This window comes from Hemitrygon akajei, chromosome 9, assembly GCF_048418815.1.
Source record: "Hemitrygon akajei chromosome 9, sHemAka1.3, whole genome shotgun sequence".
In the NCBI taxonomy this organism is placed as follows: Eukaryota; Metazoa; Chordata; class Chondrichthyes; order Myliobatiformes; family Dasyatidae; genus Hemitrygon; species Hemitrygon akajei.
This window is the reverse complement of record NC_133132.1, coordinates 20,690,547-20,706,231: the sequence shown is the minus strand read 5'-3', so window position 1 is coordinate 20,706,231 and position 15,685 is coordinate 20,690,547. Positions and strand designations below refer to the sequence as shown.

The 15,685-nt window shown below is 43.7% G+C and overlaps 1 protein-coding gene across 3 annotated transcripts in view; it reads right to left on the bottom strand.

Annotated features, from left to right (window-relative positions):
- The window catches only part of upb1 (ureidopropionase, beta), a 260,500-nt gene that overhangs the window by 203,072 nt on the left and 41,743 nt on the right, over positions 1 to 15,685 (bottom strand). For 2 of the 3 annotated variants that reach the window (XM_073055581.1, XM_073055580.1), the window contains exons 3-4: positions 9,910 to 9,997; positions 379 to 473 (exon numbers count right to left, since the gene is read on the bottom strand). The exons of the other annotated variant lie outside the window; for it this stretch is intronic. In XM_073055581.1, coding sequence (XP_072911682.1) covers positions 379 to 473; positions 9,910 to 9,997 — 183 coding nt within the window. The remainder of the gene's footprint in view (positions 1 to 378; positions 474 to 9,909; positions 9,998 to 15,685) is intronic. 3 annotated transcript variants of the gene reach the window in all.

Genomic DNA, 15,685 nt, shown 5'->3' with positions numbered 1-15,685 from the left:
ATCTGCTGCCCTCATAACTCATCATGGCAGCAGTGTAAACGGAGTGAGAAATTGCAGAGCAAGTCAGTCACCCTGCAGTGGAGAGAATGAACATTCAGGGGAATTTAACGGTTGCTTATCCCAGAGCCGTTGGGCTCTGAACTGTGCTGGGCTGTGTGACAACACTCACCCAAGTAAATGGAATACCTTCCCTCACACTCCCGGCAATCACAGATGCTGAAAAGGCTTAGTGGGGTTAGGAGACAAGTCACTCGTGACAGGATACATAACCTTTGTCCTGCTTGCAGACACAGTATTTACCGTAAAAAGCTGATAAATTCACTAGCTGACCCACTGGAAATCGCAATGGCTTGTAATCTGGTTCAGATGATGACTCACCTCCTGACAAAACCTAGTTGTCGGCCCTTCCTCTGCAGATTCAGCAAATTCTGTCCATGGCATCTTCTCTCTGGTGCAAAACGCAAAGGGCATAGCTACAAAAGAAAACACTGCAGTGAGCTCGAGTACTGAAATAGAACACACTTCCCAGATCAGTTCAGACAGAAGGGTTGGCGGGTTCCTGGGGGGTTTCACTGAGTTCAGATTAAGAAGGGAAGCCAGTTAATGCAAAGCTGACACATTCCCGGGAGGAGGGCAAGGGCCACTCCGGGGCAGTACTGGAAGCTGGCTCACAATTCCACTCACATCACAGAAACCAGCCTCCCCTCCATCTGTCTCGGCAAAGCAGCCAACACCTCCCACGTGGGTGGGTTTTTATTTTCTCCCCTCCCACTGGGCAGAAGATACAAAAGCTTGAGAACACGAGTCACCAGACTTGAGGACAGCTTCTATCCTACTGTTATCAGACGTATCAGACTGAAAGGTCTGGATAGAGTGGACATGGAGAAGACGTTTCCAATGCTGGGAGAGTCTAGGACCAGAAGGCACAGCCTCAGAATACAAGGATGCCCCTTTACAAGAGATAAGGAAGAAGTTTCTTCATCAGAGGGTGGAGAGTCATTGGCCCGTGGAGGCCAAGTCATTGGGTATCTTTAAGCAGAGGTTGATAGGTTTTGATTAATAAGGGTGTCAAAGGTTACAGGAAGAAGACAGGAGAATGGGATTGAGAAGGGTAATACAGTAAATCAGACATGGTGGAATGGCAGAGCAGACTCAATGGGACCAAATGATAGATAGATAGATAGATAGATAGATAGATAGATACTTTATTCATCCCCATGGGGAAATTCAACTTTTTTCCAATGTCCCATACACTTGTTGTAGCAAAACTAATTACATACAATACTTAACTCAGTAAAAAAAATATGATATGCATCTAAATCACCATCTCAAAAAGCATTAATAATAGCTTTAAAAAGTTCTTAAGTCCTGGCGGTAGAATTGTAAAGCCTAATGGCATTGGGGAGTATTGACCTCTTCATCCTGTCTGAGGAGCATTGCATCGATAGTAACCTGTCACTGAAACTGCTTCTCTGTCTCTGGATGGTGCTATGTAGAGGATGTTCAGAGTTATCCATAATTGACCGTAGCCTACTCAGCGCCCTTCGCTCAGCTACCGATGTTAAACTCTCCAGTACTTTGCCCACGACAGAGCCCGCCTTCCTTACCAGCTTATTAAGACGTGAGGCGTCCCTCTTCTTAATGCTTCCTCCCCAACACGCCACCACAAAGAAGAGGGCGCTCTCCACAACTGACCTATAGAACATCTTCAGCATCTCACTACAGACATTGAATGACGCCAACCTTCTTAGGAAGTACATTCGACTCTGTGCCTTCCTGCACAAGGCATCTGTGTTGGCAGTCCAGTCTTGCTTCTCGTCTAACTGTACTCCCAGATACTTGTAGGTCTTAACCTGCTCCACACATTCTCCATTAATGATCACTGGCTCCATATGAGGCCTAGATCTCCTAAAGTCCACCACCATCTCCTTGGTCTTGGTGATATTGAGACGCAGGTAGTTTGAGTTGCACCATATCACAAAGTCCTGTATCAGTTTCCTATACTCCTCCTCCTGTCCATTCCTGACACACCTCACTATGGCCGTGTCATCAGCGAACTTCTGCACATGGCAGGACTCTGAGTTATATTGGAAGTCTGATGTGTACAGGGTGAACAGGACCGGAGAGAGTATGGTTCCCTGCGGCGCCCCTGTGCTGCTGACCACCGTGTCAGACCTACAGTCTCCCAACCGCACATACTGAGGTCTATCTGTCAAGTAGTCCACTATCCAATCCACCATGTGAGAGTCTACTCCCATCTCCGTTAGTTTGTGCCTTAAGATCTTGGGCTGGATGGTGTTAAAGGCACTAGAGAAGTCAAGGAATGTAATCCTCACAGCACAACTGACCCCCTCTAGGTGAGAGAGTGATTTGTGCAGCAAATACGTGATAGCATCCTCCACTCCCACCTTCTCCTTATACGCAAACTGAAGAGGATCCTGGGCGTGCCTGGTTTGTGGCCTCAGATTCTGTATTATCAGCCGCTCCATGGTCTTCATCACGTGCGACGTCAAGGCAACAGGTCTGAAGTCATTCAACTCCTTTGGTTGTGGTTTCTTCGGTACCGGGACAATACAGGATGTTTTCCACTGTCTGGGTACTCTTCTCTGCTCCAGGCTCATGTTGAAGATGCGCTGTAGTGGTTCTCCCAGCTCAGTCGCACAGGCCCTCAGTAATCGTGGGGAAACTCCATCCGGTCCAGCCGCCTTGCTGGTACAGATCTTCCTCAGTTGACCTTCCACCTGTGCAGCCGTAATCCTGGGCGTGGGCAAGGTCTCCTGTGAGTGGCTATTTTCCTGTGAGGGAAGTAAGCCTGGTGTGGATTTCTGCAGTGAGGATGAGATTGAGCTGTCGAACCTGTTGAAGAAGTTGTTCAGCTGGTTCGCTTTCTCCACATCTCCACTTATGTTCGCCCTCCGCTTTGCACCGCATCCGGTGATGATCTTCATCCCATCCCACACCTCCTTCATGCTTTTTTTCTGCAGCTTTTGTTCTAGCTTCCTCCTATACTGCTCCTTTGCCCCCCTTATCTGTACTCTGAGTTCCTTCTGAACTCTTTTAAGCTCCAACTGATCACCATCTTTAAAGGCCCTCTTCTTCTGGTTTAGGAGGCCTTTGATGTGACTAGTGATCCAGGGCTTATTATTGGGATAGCAGCGAACAGTTCTAACAGGGACAACTGCATCCACACAAAAGTTAATATAGTCCGTTGTGCATTCAGTGACCTCCTCAACGCCCCCACAGAGCCCCCTTTGCAGTACATCCCAGTTAGTAGTACCGAAGCAGTCTCTCAGGGCCTGTTCAGCTTCAGGAGTCCACTTCCTAAAAGAGCGTGTGGTAGTGGGATGCCTCATCACAATTGATTTATATCTGGGCTGTAACAAAACCAGGTTGTGATCAGCTTTCCCCAATGAAGGCAGTGGGGATGCACTATATGCCTCCTCTACGTTTGCATACAGTAGGTCAATAGTCCTATTACCCCTGGTGTAGCAATCCACGTACTGGGAGAAAGCAGGTAGTGTCTTGTCCAAGGTCAAATGGTTGAAGTCCCCTGTAATTATCACCAGTGCCTCAGGGTGCTGTGTCTGAAGCCTAGCAACAGCGGAGCTGATGACGTCACACGCTACCGTTGCGTCGGCACGCGGCGGGACGTACACATTCACCACAATGACGCTTGCGAATTCTCGAGGCAGGTAATATGGCCTCATACTCACGGCGATCAGCTCAATATCTCTTTCACAAACGGAGATCTTTGTACTCACATGCCTGGGGTTACACCATCTTTCGTTAATGTAGACAGCGAGTCCCCCTCCTTTCTTCTTCCCACACTTTTTGGCATCTCTGTCAAATCTTACCGTAGTAAAACCAGGTAATTCTACATTTACATCCGGGATGTTAGCCGTCAGCCATGTTTCGGAAAAGCACATTAAACTGCATTCCTTGTATTCTTTAACATTCCTTACTAATGAGGCTAGCTCATCCACTTTATTTGGCAGCGAGTTCACGTTCCCCATAATGACCGAAGGAACAGCGGGTTTATAACGCCTCTTCATCTCCGTCCACTTATCCCTGCGCAGTTTTCCAGCCCTGGAGCCGCGGAACCTCCGTTTAATTTCGTTCGGGATCTGGATCTGTTGCGCAACACTGACTTGCACCTTTCTCAGCGCAAGTAGCTGGTTTCTCGAATACAACTTTCTCTCCATCTCAATATTAAATAAATACTAAACATAACACTATGACTAAAAAAAAGAAACAACCTAAAAAAGAATGATCAATTTATCAAATCTCGGGAGCACCTGGAAAAGGCTGCCGCTCAGGTCGGCGCCGGAAGATACTCTATAAGTTCCTCACCTCAGCAAGCATTTGTGAACCCTGCTTTTGAAGGAGCTGGTTTCAGTGCCAGTTTAAAAATAGGAGCATTCTGATCTTCAAATACAACCAAATGAGGGTATCAGGGTGGTCAACCTCACTGACATCAGTTGAGAAGCCCAACAGAAACCAAGAGGGCTTCTGCACATTTCCCCACCTGCCACTGGTCACACCTACTCAGACTGGCAGCAACCAGAATGGAATGAACTCAGCTGACCATGACCTCCCAAGCGTGCACAGCCACCCAACAGCCATTTACCCAGCACATTTCACAGCAGTGTACACAGCAATGTAATGGAAAACTTGCACCCTGGCATCTCTGGCAACCTGTCCTGCTGCAGGAAGCACTGCAATATCTTCTTCCACAATTGTAGGAGGACAGATTAATGACTCATTAAAAAAAGTAGCACATGCAACCATGTCAGCAAGGCAAAGGAAGTTTAAATTTAAGAAGCGATTTGATGTGCTCCAGTTCTCAGCCTCGGCTCAGGCCAACGCCCTCGTGGGAAATGGAATGAAAAAATAAATACATTTAACAGAAATGACTTCTTTGAAGTGTTGTGCCACCTGATCTGGTTATTTCATCTTGGAATCTGGTTGTCACAAGCAAAAGAAAATGGCTCCAATCTACCTGTGGGATAGTGTAAATGTCATCAAACAGTATTGTCAGAGTTCCTGAACAATGATTCTGAGGCACAAGTTTCACTCTCACAGCAGCTGGTGATTTTAACTGAAAAGCAGAATCTTACAAACAATCCGTAACAAGTTGAGAGCTGGTAAACAAAGAGCCATGAGTGACTGATGAATGGAGTGCGTCGTCCATCCCGCCTGAAATGTGCACAACTTATCGGTCATTCAGCCTGTTGAGTTCTTCTCCATTCGACCACGGGTGATCCCTTCTCCCCTCTCAACCCCATTCCCCTGCCTTTCTTTTGCAACTCCAGATGGGTTCAGGGCAGTAGGGAGTGGACAATAAAGTGAATTCAAAGTTCAAAGTAAATTTAGGGTCAAAATGCATGTGCCATCATATACAGACCCTGAGGTTTGTTTTTTGCATAGTAAACACAAGAAACACAACGAGAGCCAAACAAACAATGTGAAAAGTCAACAAACTGCAAATACAAAAATAAAAAAAAAACCAAATGAACAATAAATGTCGAGAACATGAGGTGAAAGAGAGTCCACAGGACGTGGGAACGGTTCAGTGCTGGGGTGCGTGAAATCGAGTGAAGGTATCTCCTCTGGTTGAAGAGCCTGACGGTTGAGGGGTAATAACTGTTTCTGAATCTGGTGCTTAGAGTCCTGGGGCTCCTTCACCTTCTTCTTGATCACAGCAGTAAGAAGAAAACATGGCCCGGGTGGTGGGGGCCCTTGATGATGGATGCTGCTTTCCTTCAACAGTGCTCCACGTAGATGTGCTCAGTGTTGGGAAGGGCTTTACTTGTGATGGACTGGGCTAAATTCACTACGTTTTGTAGGCTTTTCCATTCAAGGGCTTTGCTGGTTTCCATACCAGACTGTGGTGTAACCTGTCGATATACTCTCTATAGAAGTTTTTCAAAGTTTAAGATGTCATGCCGAATCTTTGCAAGCTTCTAAGAAAGTAATGGTGCTGTCATGCTTCCTTCATAGTTGTACTTACTTGCTGGGCCCAGGGTAGATCCTCTGAAATAACACCAAGGAATTTAAAGTTGCTGACCCTCTCTACGTCTGATCCCTCGATGATGAAGTCAATAATCAGCTCCCTGGTCTCACTGACATTGAGTATCAGGTGGTTGCTGTGGCACCACTCAGCCGGATTTTCAATCTCCCTCCTATACAGTGATGTTATCAGCATTGGAGTTGTGCTTAGCCTCATAGTCATAAGCATAAGGCAAGTAAAACAGTGGGCTGACTGGGGTCTGCAGGTGAGGAAATCGCGGATCCAATCGCACAAGGAGGTATTGAGGCCAAGGTCTTGAAGATCATTGATTAGTCTTGAGGGGATCATAGTTCTGAATGCCAAGCTTTAGTCAATGAAGAGCATTCTGACATACGCAGCTTCAGTACACAAACAAGAGAAAATCTGGGGATGCTGGAAATCCGAGTAGCGCACACAAAATGCTGGAGGAACTCAGCAGGCCAGGCAGCATCTATGGAAAAAAGTCCAGTCAATGTTTCGGCCCAAACGTGTGCTATACCCCTCTTCATGGGCCAGATGTTCCAGGGATGAGTGAACAGCCGATTAAATGGCATCTGCTGTTGACCTGTTGTGACTGTAGGCAAACTGGAGCGGATCCAAGTAGTTTCCCAGGCAGGGTTTGATACGTTTCACCACCAACCTCTCGAAATATTTCATCACAGTGGATGCAAGTGCTACCGGACAACAGCAATTGAGGCAGGTTACCATATTCTTCTTAGGCAGCGGTATAATTGAAGCCTGCTTGAAGCAGGTGGTATCTCAGACTGCCGTAGTGAGGTTAAAGATATTGGTGAACACTGCAGCACAGGTCTCAGTCCTGAGCCACTTACCCCATCTGGGCCGGATCTTTTCTGTGGGGTCTACGATGCTCTCATGTCAGCCTCAGAGTCTGAAATTACAGGGTCGTTGGGGGCTCTGGGAATTCATGAAGGTTCCTCCACGTTTCGATGGTCAAAACCCATCTGGGAGCGAAGCCTTGCTGTCACCTATTTCACCTTGAAGGAAGTGATACTACGCAAGCCCTGCCACAGCTATCGAGTGTCCTTCAGTGATTCGAGTTTGGCCCAGAATTGCTACATCACACATGGAATGGCTTTCTGGAGGTCATACCTGGACCTCATGTACCTCACTTCATTGCCAGACTTGAATGCCAGTGATCAGCAGATCTCATGGTTCATCCAGGGCTTCCGACTGGGGAAGACTGAATGATTTTGTGAGGACATACTCACTTATTACTAAAGTCCATGACAACCGTGGTGTATTCGTTCAGATCCTCTGATGAGTCCTTGAACACGTCCCAGCCCACCGACTCAAAGCAATCCCGTAGCCCACGTACTTAACCCTCGCTGAATCACAGGACAATGTACAATGACCAAGTAACCAACTAGCCAGTACATCCTTGGACTGTGAAAGGAAATCAGAGCACTCAGAGAAAACCTGTACAGTCACGAGGGAGAACGTACAAACTTTGGAAACACCCCAAGCAATAAGAGTTTTCAATGTCACAGGCATCAGAAAATAACCACTCATCTTAAAGGGACGTGATAAGTAAGGTACACAGGAACAAGAAGAAGATATGCTGCCCATGCCTTTAAACCACCTGCTATTGCCAAAGGCAGGACTGTGAATGGGTTGCAAAGATCATTGGAACAATCAACCAAACATTTCAAATGCTGGGTTTGCGGGAGACAAACAACAACAAGCTCAGTTAAATGCACAATAGCCAACGGTTTCTTAATTTGTGTCACTTTCTGAGAATTGCAAAAAGGCTGCAGAACTGATGCCAGGCTAGAAATGAAAGGAGCTGCTGAAAAATCCACGAGGTAAATGAAGTGCTTTCCCAAGTAAAGGAACCCCTCGCCCCGTCACCTGGAAGTGCAAGAGAAGATATACTGGTCCTACATTGGGTGGGTGATATGAATAGCTTTAGTCCAATACTGAATCAACACCGTCTCCCAGTGACATCGCAGAAATGAAAACAGAAAATGATGGAAACATTTATAAAGTCGGGCAACATTTGTAGAAAGAGTAACAAAATTAATGAATCTGAAATGTCAAGTGTTTCTTCTTCTCCAGATACTGCCTGGCTTGCTGAGTATCCACAGTAATTAAAAGTCAAAGCACTGCAGATGCTAAAGATCTGAAACAACTGTAGCAAACACTCAGCTGGTCAGAAAGAATCTCTGGAGAGAGAAAAACAAAAGTTAATTTTGTGGTGCAAATGTGAATTGCCCAAGCCTAAATATTGTCTGTATCCTACTGCTTGGCCTGATTTGTTATGAGACAACACAATCGCACGAGAACAATAAACATGTCCACGACTACCCTTCTGAATGGAGGGAAAGCTCACGATGGAAGTAACTGAGGAAGACTGTAGCCAATAGAGCAGTAGATGTAGTGTATACGGATTTCAGCAAGGCATTTGTTAAGATACCCCATGCAAGGCTTATTGAGAAAGTAAGGAGGCAAGGGATCCAAGGGGACATTGCTCTGTGGATCCAGAACTGGCTTGCCCACAGAAGGCAAAGAGTGGTTGTAGATGGGTCATATTCTGCATGGAGGTTGGTCACCAATGGTGCACCTTAGGGATCTGTTCTGGGACCCCTACTCTTTTTGATTTTTATAAATGACCTGGATGAGCAAGTGGAGGGATGGGTTAGTAAGTTTGCTGATGACATAAAGGTTGGGGGTGTTGTGGATAGTGTGGAGGGCTGTCAGAGGTTACAGCAGGACATTGATAGGATGCAAAACTGGGCTGAGAAGTGGCAGATGGCGTTCAACCCAGGTAAGTGTGAGGTGGTTCATTTTGGTAGGTCAAATATGATGGCAGAATATAGTATTAATGGTAAGACTCTTGGCAGTGTGGAGGATCAGAGGAATCTTGGAGTCCCAGTCCATAGGAAACTCAAAGCTGCTGCGCAGGTTGACTCTGTGGTTAAGAAGGCATATGGTGCATTGGCCTTCATCAACTGTGGCATTGAGTTTAACAGCCGAGAGGTAAATTTACAGCTATATAGGACCCTAGTCAGACCCCACTTGGAGTACTGTGCTCAGTTCTGGTCATCTCACTACAGGAAGGATGTGGAAACTATAGAAAGGGTGCAGAGATTTACAAGGTTGTTGCCTGGATTGGGGAGCATGCCTTATGAGAATAGGTTGAGTGAACTTGGCCTTTTCTCTTTGGAGCAGTGGAGGGTGAGAGGTGACCTGATAGAGCTGAATAAGATGATGAGAGGCATTGATTGTGTGGATAGGCAGAGGCTTTTCCCCAGGGCTGAAATGGCTAATGCGAGAGGGCACAGTTTTAAGGTGCTTGGGAGTAGGTACAGAGGAGATGTTGGGGGTAAGTTTTTTTATACAGAGAGTGGTGAGTGCGTGGAATGGGCTGCCAGCGACAGTGGTGGAGGCGGATACAATCGTGTCTTTTAAGAGACTCATGGATAGATACATGGAGCTTAGAAAAATAGAGGCCTATGGGTAACCCTAGTAATTTCTCAAGTAAGTACATGTTGGGCACAACATTGGGGGCCAAAGGGCCTGAATTGTGCTGTAGGTTTTCTATGTTTCTAAGGGTTTGTGCCAGGATACTGGTTGGTGGAACTCCTGCAGTGAAGTCCTGTGGACAATAATAACATTGCCACGACTTTGCTGCATTTCATTCTAGTCAGAGAAGAGTTTTTCCTTTGATGCCCGTGGACATCAGTTTTACTAGGGCTCCTGGTTTCCATATTCACTTCCTGTCCATGTTTGGGCACGAGGCTGAACGTTAAGCAAGTGGGGAAGGCGTTCTTGTGCTGGCTGACCAAGTACGTGCTTTGCCAGTTACACTACACTGCATTTCCAATGATGTGGTAACTTACTCCAAGCCTCCTGGAAACAGATTATGTTAACTCCACACATGGCAGCCACTTCCACAAGGTCTCCAATTCGTTTATGGAGAGCTGCAACCTAGGGGAAAGAATTTTATAATGTAAACACGGAAGCTGGTTTGCATTAAACATATTTCCACTTTGAGCAAATCTGGAGTGGTGGCCTTAGTAACTTTTCTGAACTGTAACATCTCTCTTTTACAGCAGAGGGCCTGGCTCCATCTCATTACTGTCTACATTCTCTACAGAACCACTTCAAACCTGGACGTGCACAATTGACAAATGTTTGTCAACAAATAGAATAAAAGACAAGCGTAATTCCTCCACACAAGGTAATCTCTCTCTTCCTTTTCTTACAGACTAAAGCTCCAACATCAAAGGTTGAGCAAAACACACAAAATGCTGGGGGAACTCAGCAGGCCAGGCAGCATCTATGGAATAGAGTACCGTCCATGTTTTGGACCGAAACTTCAGCAGGACTGGAGAAAAAAAGACGAGTAGAGTTAAAAGGTGGGGGGTGGGGAGAGAAACACAAGGTGAGAGGTGAAACTGGGAGGGGGAGGGGTGGAGCTGGGAAGTTGATTGGTGGAAGAGATACATGGCTGGAGAAGGTGGAATCCAATTGGAGAAGACAGAAGACCATGGAAGAAAGAAAAGGGGTGAGGAGAACCAGAGAAAGGCGAAGCGCAGGCAAGGAGATAAGGTCAGAGGGGGAAAAGGGATAGGGAATGTTGGGGGGGGGACATTACGAGAAGTTTGCAAAATCGCTGTTCATGCCATCAGGTTGGAGGCTACCCAGACGCAGTATAAGGTGTTTCTCCTCCAACCTGAGGATTTCCAACTTGGATTTCCAGCATCTGCAAATTTTCTCTTGCTTGCAATCAAAAATCGAGTACAGCACAAGATGCAGATGGAAGTCAGCGAGGAGGACAGAGATAATGAGCTGGTTATAAACAAAAGTTAGCATGTAGTCAGGTATCCAAATGCAGCTTTTGGAAAGCTCCAATTTGAATCAACCCACCACTGCTGGACAGGCCTTCAGATGCCTCAGCCACAGTTCCATCCTTACACTTCAACAGCCTCATCTTTACCTCGTCCTTTCTGTCACAGAGTCATAGAAATCCACAACAGGACTTTGGATCCATCTACTCTGCTCATTCCCATCGACCTGCGCCCAAACTCCATATCCCTCCTATCACGTACGATCCAAATTTCTCTTAAATGTTAAAATCGACCCCACATCCACCACCTGCGCTTGTTCCATACTTCCACTACTCTGAGTGAGTAAGTTCACCCTCATGTTCCCCTTAAACATTTCACCTTTCACCCTTTACCCATGACCTTTAGGTCTAGTCTCAGTCAGGTGAGGCGAGTCTCACTGAAGAAGCCTGCTTGTAGTTGCCCTCATAATTCTGTATACTCCTGTCAATTCTCCCCTCAATCTCCTGTGCTTTAGGGAATAAAGTCCTAACCCATCACCCATTCCCTATAATTCAGATTCACATGTCCCAGCAACATCCCTGTAAATTTTCCCTGTATTCCTTCAACTTTATTGACATCTTTCCTGTAGGGAGGTGACCAAAACTGCACACACAATACTGCAAATTAGACCTCACCAACATCCCAACTCAACACTTTAAGATTTATGAAGGCCCATGTGCCAGACCCTTTCTTTACAATCCCATCTACCTGTGACACCACATTCAGGGAATGATGGATCTGTATTCCTGGATCCCTCTGTTCCACCACACTCCTCACTGCCCTACTGCTCACCATTCAAGTTCTACCCTTCCCAACGTGTAACTCCTCAGCACTGGTCAACAAAGTGCAAAACTCGCCTGTATTAAATTCCATCTGCCACTTTTTCCAGCTGCTCAAGATCCCGCTGCAAGCTATGATAGCTTTCTTCACTGCCCACTACACCCCCAGTCTTGATGTCATCTTCAAATTTGCTGATCCAGTTTATCACGTTATGATCCAGATGACTGATATGGATGATGAACAACAATGGACCCAGTACCATCCCAGCAGGAACAATTATTTCATTCTCCTTTTCACTTGTGTACTGAAAACAACATCAAACGATCTTGAATCTTCCCATTAGACTGATTGTCCCACACTCACCTTGACATGTACACACTGAGGGCTATACTGACTCCTAGAAATATCAGCACTTGACTTAAAGTATTAACTTTCAATGGGGCATTGCAAATATCAAATACAATTTATAAAATATTGGTTAAGCAACAGTTGGAATACCACGTACCACTCCCAACGCTAGAGATGGGTAGGATTCTACTGAGGATGCTGCAAAGGAGATTCACCAGGACACTGTCAAAAATCTTCCACAAAATGCTTTACTCCACCTAATCCTTAAGTGTATAAGTTAGTATCTAAGTACAATAGCACATGGAATTGACTACACGCAGAACATCATGTAGTTGCAGTGTCTATGAACATCAAGTGTTGAAGTTCAGCTGTAGGTTTGAATCCACAAACATAGAAACATAGAAATCCTACAGCACAATATAGGCTCTTTGGCACACAAAGTTGTGCCAAACATGTCTCTACCTTAGAAATTACTAGGCTTACCTATAGTCCTCTATTTTTCTACGCTCCACGTACCTATCCAAAATTCTCTTAAAAGACCCTATCGTATCTGCCTCCACCACCGTTGCCGGCAGCCCATTCCACGCACTCACCACTCTCTGAGTAAAAAACTTACCCCTGACATCTCCTCCCCAGCACCTTAAACCTGTGTCCTCTTGTGGCAACCATTTCAGCCCTGGGAAAAAGCCTCTGACTATCCACATGATCAATGACTCTCATCATCTTGTACACCTCTATCAGGTCACCTCTCATCTTCCATCGCTCCAAGGGGAAAAGGCTGAAACAATTAGACCAAAATTATGCTTTGGCTCCAGATCCTGTTTTATATAAAAGACGTGTTGAAATTAAAACTAAATACAATCTGCTTTTCACTTATCCAATTGAAACTTAACTTTTTAAAGATAAAAGTCAGTTTTATGTTCATGGAGATAAAACAGGTAAACTACTGGCTAACCAATTATAGACCTTTATAGTTAAACGCCAAATTAAAGAAATTTGTAAACTAATGGCGATAAAACATCTGATCATTTAGAAATAAATGATATTTTTAGAGAATTCTATTCTAAACTTTATAGTTCTGATCCTCCTAAAGATAATACTGCAATCAATAATTCCTTAGATCAATTAAACATTCCTACACTTTCTGATGATAACTGAAAATTGCTGGATCAACCCATTTCTTATGAGGAAATTGCTGAGATTGTTCACTCTTTGCACTCGGGGGAGGCCCCGGGTCCTGATGGATTTTCTGGAGAGTTTTATAAGGCCTTTTCCTCTTTGCTTATACAGTCGGCCCTCCTTATCCGCAGGGGATTAGTCCCGGGACCCCTCGTGGATACCAAAATTCACGGATGCTCAAGTCCCTTATTCAACCTGCCTCAATGCAGTGGACCTTAGGACCCAGCGGAAATCCAGACCTTATTTAACCTGTCTTGGTGCAGTGGACATTAGGACCCGGCAGCAGAGATCTGAATCCACAATGTTCCTGTTCACGAAAATAATTATGATCACGATTGAAAACAAAGTGGAAATAATAAAGCGATCGGAAAGAGGTGAAACGCCATCGGTCATTGGAAAAGCATTAGGCTATGTCGGTCAACGATCAGAACAATTTTAAAGGATAAAGTGAGAAAGGCCCTGCCCCGAGTTAAGTTCTTAAGTGTTTTATATGCATAGAAAGGTAAAATATATACTATACACTAAGGCAAATGTTTGACTAACTGACGCTAAATAATACCAGATGTACCTGTTCCGACTTACTTAGTAAGAGAACTTCCGATTTTTTTCCAATACCGATCCACGATAACCCACGCACATCCTCCCGTATACTTTAAATCATCTCTAGATTACTTATAATACCTAATACAATGTAAATGCTATGTAAGATGGTGTTATACTGCATTGTTTAGGGAATAATGACAAGTAAAAAAGTCTGCACATGTTTGAACAACAAGCGCTGGAAGAACACTTCCGGGTTGGTTGAATTCGCGCATGCAGAATTTGCGGATAAGGAGGGCTGACTGTACCTCACTTATATTCAGTCCTTTCAGACTCTTTTAAATTAGGTAGGCTGCCACAATCTTTTTATGAAGCCTCTATTTCGCTTATTCTTAAAAAGAATAAGGATCCAACTGAATGCTCTTCTTATAGACCAAATTCCTTACTTAATGTTGATACTAAAATTTTACCTAAACTTTTGGCTTGTAGGATTGAAAATATTTTGTCATCTATTACTTCTGATGACCAGACTGGATTTATCAAAAATCGATACTCCCACTTTAATATTTGGCATTTATTGAATGTTATTTATTCTCCTTCTAAAGAGATATCGGACTGTGTGATATCCTTAGATGCTGAGAAAGCTTTTGATCGGGTTGATCTCCCTCCGCTCAGGTTCTTACTAACTCTCAGAATTCTAAACCTTTTAAACTTCAATGTGGAACTAGACAAGGTTGTCCTTTGAGTCCTTTGCTTTTTGATTTAGTCTTAAAACCTTTTGCTATTGCTTTCCGGGAATCTAATGATATCACTGGTATTTTAAGGAGGGGTATTACCCACAAAGTTTCACTTTATGCTGATGACCTTTTGCTCTACATTTCTAATGTGGAGTCTTCTTTACCTTCTTTACTCTCTTGCTTTAGTCAGTTTTCAGGATATAAACTTAACTTTCATAAGAGTGAACTTTTTCCTTTGAATAATTTGGTATTAGTTAATACTAACCTTTCTTTTAAAATAGTAAGAAACAAATTTACTTATTTGGGCGTAACAATTACTAGGAACTATAAATTCCTTTTTAAAGAAATTTTTTTACACTTCTGAATTATGTTAAGTAGGCACTATCAAATTGGTCACCCCTCTCTTTATCATTGATTGGCCTAATTAATTCTACTAAAATTAATATTTTGTCTAAATTTTTATATTTATTTCAGGCCATACCTGTTTTTATTCCCAAATCCTTTCTTTGATTCTCTGGATTCTATTATGTCTTCTTATATATGGAAAAATAAAATTTCGATTAAATAAAGGTCATCTTCAAAAAGTTAAAAAAAATGGGAGTTTAGCCTTACCCAATTATAGGTTTTATTACTGGGCAGTCAATATACGAAATCTTAATGTTTTGGTTATATTAATCGAGAGGACTGTCAGGTCTGGGTTTCTTTAGAAGCTAATTCTGTTAATAAATTTTCTATCATTTCTCTTCTCGGATCCTCAATTCCTTTTTCTTTAAGTAATTTATCTGATAATTTTGTAGTTAAACACACTTTGAGGATTTGGGTACAATTTAGAAAATATTTTGGTTTATTGAGCTTTTCACTTTCCAGTCTCATTTTTTCTAACTTTGTATTAAACCTTCTATGTCTGATGTCGTTTTTAAAGAGTGGAATCGATTGGGTATTAAATGCTTTCAGGATTTGTTTGTTTGTTGGAGATAGTCTCTCTTCATTTGAACAACTGTCAGCTAAGTATAGTCTACCGAGAACTTACTTTTTCAATATTTACAAATTAGAGATTTTTTGCGTTCTCCAAGTACATACATTTCCTAAAAATCTAGATAAGAATTTACTTGATACAATTTTTAATTTGAAACCCTTCCATAATGGATCTATATCTAATATTTATGGTATGTTGTTGGGGATGAGAAACATTCCTTTTGATA